Below are 4396 nucleotides of genomic sequence, written 5' to 3' on the forward strand. Positions count from 1 at the left end.
ATTCATACATCTAAGTGATTTCACACAACTCAGATAAAGTTTCCATAAAAGGTTTCTCAAAGCTTTTTCCTTATTAAGGTGAATGCCCCTCGTGAATTTTTTCATGATTGTTCATGTAAAACTTACAATGTTTGATTCGTAAATTAAAAATCCAACTCTACTACGGAAATTTTGTTTTGCTCTGAGTTTACGAATTACATACATATGTTCTACTGAATCGAGCTTGAGGGGTCCGAACACTGACTGGCAGCCTTTAAGTTAATTTGCAACTCAAAAAATTCTGACAAAGTCGAAAGAAGTTTAATTAATAAAAAACATTTCCGATGTCTATTATCAAAAAGAGGGATATTTGGAGTGACAGGGAAGTGCAGCAAATGTTGTCTATCATAAGAGAAAACCACATTCTCAAACTTATGGATAGTAAAGCAAAACGAAACAGAAGCATTTTTGAGGATGTGGCCGCAGAAATGGCAGCAAAAGGCATTCAAAGAAGTTCAACGCAAATTCGAACCAAATTTAAAGCATTAAAATTGGACTACTACAAAGTTAAACGAAATAATAATAAAAGTGGTGCTAAGCGTCAAACGAGTGAGCATTTCACTTTGTTGGACGAAATTCTCGGACACCGTCCGGCAGTGACATCAACTGGCTTAGACACTTCGTTGGCAGAATTTTTATCTGATGAAGACACGCAACCAGAAATGCAAGGTGGTGAGAATGTAGCACCAAATGTCTTGGAAGACACGGATGGAGCCACCAAACCTTTCGGTCGGACATTTAAGCGTACAAGTATGTAAAGGCATGTAGAAGACAGTTTATGTGCACATTATTGCTTAACATTTTTTTGACTTTTGTTTTAGAAAAACTTAGCTACCAAAAGGCGGTTGAAAATTTTTCTAAAGAATGGAAAACCTCACAAAACGACTTATTGGATTATATGAAGACCCAAGATGAGACGTTTTTGTATAAGCAAGAGGAAATTCTCAAAATGAACCGCGAAGAGACCCAAAAAATCATGGAAAAAGATCGTGAAGAAACCAACAAAATGTTGAGCGCCTTTTTAGAGGCAATGAAAGCACCGCAGCCTATTATGCCAGTTTATTGTCAACCATCGCAGAGCACAAACCCATCACAACCCTCAACGTTTTTCTTCAGCCCCTTTAAACCTAAAAACAACAATCGTGATGTGGAATAATTACCCGTTTCTTAAGGTCTGATTATGCATACTTCGCATAACTTCGCACAACCATTTGTGCCAGTGCAATAAAAATGTAACTTAAGAAAATGCGCAGCAAAATCTAAACTCAACAGACCGCTAAGTTTTTAAAAGTTCTGCTAATTTCTGGGTAATGCAACACATTCAAAGTACATACGAAATTATAGTTTGAAGTTTATGCGAAGTTGTGCGAAGTATGCACAATCAGACCATTAGAAGCTATGAACTTGGTATCTTTTTATTTCTTTAACAATATTATTCAAGCATTGGAGCTTGTTTAAATTCGTTTATTTCAGTTCATTGTCAATCCGTTTGTATTACAAAAATATAAAACATGTACATGTGCATATGTATGTATCCATGTACAGTGATTTTAACAATATAAACAACGTTTTTCTTTTGGTAAATCCTTTTCGTTAATTTTGTATGAGAGTATTCATAGTTCAATCTATAATAACAATTAGGTGGTTTACAAGGTGTCGTAAGTGTCGTATTGTCGTACATCGTAAAGTTTTTAAAGGCTAAATAAGTGTAGAGTTCTGTATTAAATATGTGATTTTCTCAAGGGATATGTTCTTGCTAAATAGTTCTTCAAATTGTTTCGCACACATTTTGGGTCAATATTGCCCTCAGAAATTATTTCGAATGAATATTGATCACGCGGCTGCTGAAATTCGACATCATTTTCAACATTTTGAGCCCAGGAATCCAAGAAAATTTCTTTTTGTTGTTCAGCGAAGTTGTGCAAAATTGCACAAGCCAACACAACCGAAGGTACAAAACCGGGATCAACATCAATGCGTTTCGATAAGCACCTCCATCTACCCTTAAGCCTTCCAAAAGCGTTCTCTACAACAATGCGTCCTGAACTTAAATTACAATTAAAAGATTCCTCCTCAGGGCTTAAATTTCCAGTAAAAGGTTTTATAAGCCATGGTAGTAGTGGATATGCGGGGTCTCCAACTAACATGAGCGGAATTTCTATGCCTTCAATTGTGGTGGAGTATTGAGGAATTAGTTGTGCGGAGTTTCTGAAAAGACCGGACTCCTTAAAAACAGTCGCGTCATGTGCACTTCCAGGAAGTTTGACACTAATATCCCGGAACCTGGAAAAGCGGAAAGTTATTTGGATCCTTTGTCAAAACCGTTAACCTTACATGTATTTATGATCCACAACAGCTTGCATCACAATAGATGGCCAACCCTTTCTGTTTACGTAGTCTAAATAGCCTTCACTGGGTGGTAAAACTGGAATATGTGTACCTACAAAGTAAAAGTTGGGGGTTTCTATTATTAACCGTTGCTTTTTCGCAACTCTTTGCTTGACTTTTGTGTTGAAAACTATTCTATAGTATGTTTACATGAGTACACATGATAGTTATATTTGCATATTTATTACAATTAAACATACAACATACCGTCAATCGCTCCGATTATATTTGGAATTTTACATATTTTTTGGAATCCTCTTGCTATCATTACCGCTTCGTCCAATTGTGGAAATTTTAGAAAATCGAGTTGCAGCCGTAGTATGGCTTCTACGACAATATGAAAATACTTGTGGACTGTACTCTTATGAACCCCAAATACGTCTCCAACAACTCTATATTCAGAGCAAGAAGCTAATTTGTATAAACAAATTGCAACCTGCACTTCTGTTGGCAAAGGAGCTGTTACACTTATTTCAGATGATTGAAGATGTGGCCTTAGTTTTTCGCACAAAACAAGGAACGATGCGGACCGCATTCGGAAGGACTCAAAGTAAAGATGTTCGTTACCTGGCTGTTTTAGGGTCCACCAGTAGCTTTCACCGGCGCGTGGGCGCCTGTGTATTTCTCGGAATCGTGGGGTGCTTACCGTAAAAAAGTTCAATGGAACTTCGCGTTGCATGGTGCAAATTTTTCTTATTGTCGTTCTCCTTTGTCTGGCAATATTTATTAAAAGCTCTTCATGAGACGATAAAAGTGAGCGGTATAAATTATTTCTTCTTTTTTTTAAATATTCAAGAAGATTTAAGAAAAAGAATTCCACTTTTGTATTTTCCATTTTATTAATAGTACTTTTGTTAACAGCTGACAAGTTAACAGCTGACTTCAATCCATTTCAGTAGCGTTGCCACATAATCCGCTTTGAAATGCATGGTATAAACACTATACTGGAAATCGCATTCAGTTGATGTGGTTTCATTCAAACCTTCGTATAAACGAGGTAAATGTAAGATAGCAGAAGAGGGCAGAGGCAAAAGTTAAGTCGAGTGGCAAAGTCACAACTATTGAGTGTCAGTTCGTAATGGTTTTATATAGTTAAAATGACAAACGATGACCTTGGCAAACAGAAAAATTCAATGTCATCATCCCACTTAAATATGCGCCAGGACACAGAAAACGTCCACTCACACATGCATACTTGTAAGTGTATGTATGCACGTTGTCGCGTTTGTCATTTCGAACGAGTTAAATTCGTTGCTAATTGACTCACCGACTGAATATATGACAAAGTTCTCGGTATCGGTTTCAGTGTCGTTCCCGTTGGAGTTTTTTTTTTTTTTTGATTTAGATTAAAAAGGATAAATGCAATACAGAATGATTATAATACAGGTATACTATAGATCAGTGTTGTCCAACCGTTAGTTCGCGGGCGCCTAGTAGCTCGCGATCTGAATTTTAGTCGCCTCCAAACAAAAAGATGGACAGAACAATACTCTGTATCGCACTACGCCATTCCGGCTGTAAATGCGAAAGTGTCAAGTGAAAATGAAAATCGTCAGTTGTAAATGAGATTAGACAATTGTAAATAAATATATTTCCAAAATCCAAAGACATTAATGAAGAAATTCTCAATAACCATTTAGATGAGACTCTCCTACTTGGCATTTTTAAATGATATAATTGCCAAACTAAATATCAGTAAAAGTTTTCAGAAATTATGACTGCAATCTCAGAGTTTGTGGGGAAAATCGACATATAAAAAAAGGCTGTTGGCAGAGAAAAACTGTCACCATTTCCCCTGGTTTGCTTTTCTTTTGGACGCGGAAAATCTTGCGGGGTACAATCCAGCGCATTACGTGGAAAATTTCTTTAGTTGCGATCGAAATACGAGAAGCGATGTATGAATAGCTTCGTTCCACACGCTTTCCGGGCTGTTTCGGTAATTAGAGCGTAAAAATAAGTTATACTCTCC

At 36.8% G+C, this 4396-nt stretch overlaps 2 protein-coding genes across 3 annotated transcripts; one reads left to right on the forward strand and one right to left on the reverse strand.

Annotated features, from left to right (window-relative positions):
* The first annotated feature begins 78 nt into the window (after nucleotides 1-78).
* LOC118750785 lies at nucleotides 79-1280 on the forward strand. Its single transcript, XM_036485520.1, has 2 exons — nucleotides 79-789; nucleotides 861-1280. Exons 1-2 carry the CDS (start codon nucleotides 324-326, stop codon nucleotides 1193-1195), a joined length of 801 nt encoding a protein of 266 aa, XP_036341413.1. The 5' UTR covers nucleotides 79-323; the 3' UTR covers nucleotides 1196-1280.
* A 208-nt stretch (nucleotides 1281-1488) lies between these two features.
* Nucleotides 1489-3415, reverse strand: LOC118750793 (protein ALP1-like). Of its 2 annotated transcripts, XM_036485529.1 has the most exons (3): nucleotides 2635-3415; nucleotides 2374-2479; nucleotides 1489-2322 (listed from the first exon to the last, which is right to left on the reverse strand). In XM_036485529.1, the coding sequence occupies exons 1-3, from the start codon at nucleotides 3260-3262 to the stop codon at nucleotides 1761-1763; spliced, it is 1296 nt and encodes a 431-aa protein (XP_036341422.1). In that variant the 5' UTR covers nucleotides 3263-3415; the 3' UTR covers nucleotides 1489-1760. The 2 variants fall into 2 exon arrangements, with proteins under 2 accessions (XP_036341422.1, XP_036341430.1); XM_036485537.1 differs by lacking the exon at nucleotides 2635-3415 and having other exon boundaries at nucleotides 2374-2627.
* Nucleotides 3416-4396: the final 981 nt, after the last annotated feature.

The sequence above is a fragment of the Rhagoletis pomonella genome, unplaced genomic scaffold (assembly GCF_013731165.1).
Source record: "Rhagoletis pomonella isolate Grant_MI unplaced genomic scaffold, Rhpom_1.0 Rhpom_scaffold_00001, whole genome shotgun sequence".
Taxonomy (NCBI): domain Eukaryota; kingdom Metazoa; phylum Arthropoda; class Insecta; order Diptera; family Tephritidae; genus Rhagoletis; species Rhagoletis pomonella.

Excerpts from the sequence above, each read along its gene's own strand:
- LOC118750793 (XM_036485529.1), bottom strand. The coding sequence starts at position 3,262 with ATGGAAAATACAAAAGTGGAATTCTTTTTCTTAAATCTTCTTGAATAT. Across the intron at positions 2,480-2,634 it reads TATAATCGGAGCGATTGACG|GTACACATATTCCAGTTTTA; the intron begins GTATGTTGTATG and ends TTTACTTTGTAG. Across the intron at positions 2,323-2,373 it reads GTTGTGGATCATAAATACAT|GTTCCGGGATATTAGTGTCA; the intron begins GTAAGGTTAACG and ends CCGCTTTTCCAG.
- LOC118750785 (XM_036485520.1), top strand. The coding sequence starts at position 324 with ATGTCTATTATCAAAAAGAGGGATATTTGGAGTGACAGGGAAGTGCAG. Across the intron at positions 790-860 it reads TCGGACATTTAAGCGTACAA|AAAAACTTAGCTACCAAAAG; the intron begins GTATGTAAAGGC and ends CTTTTGTTTTAG.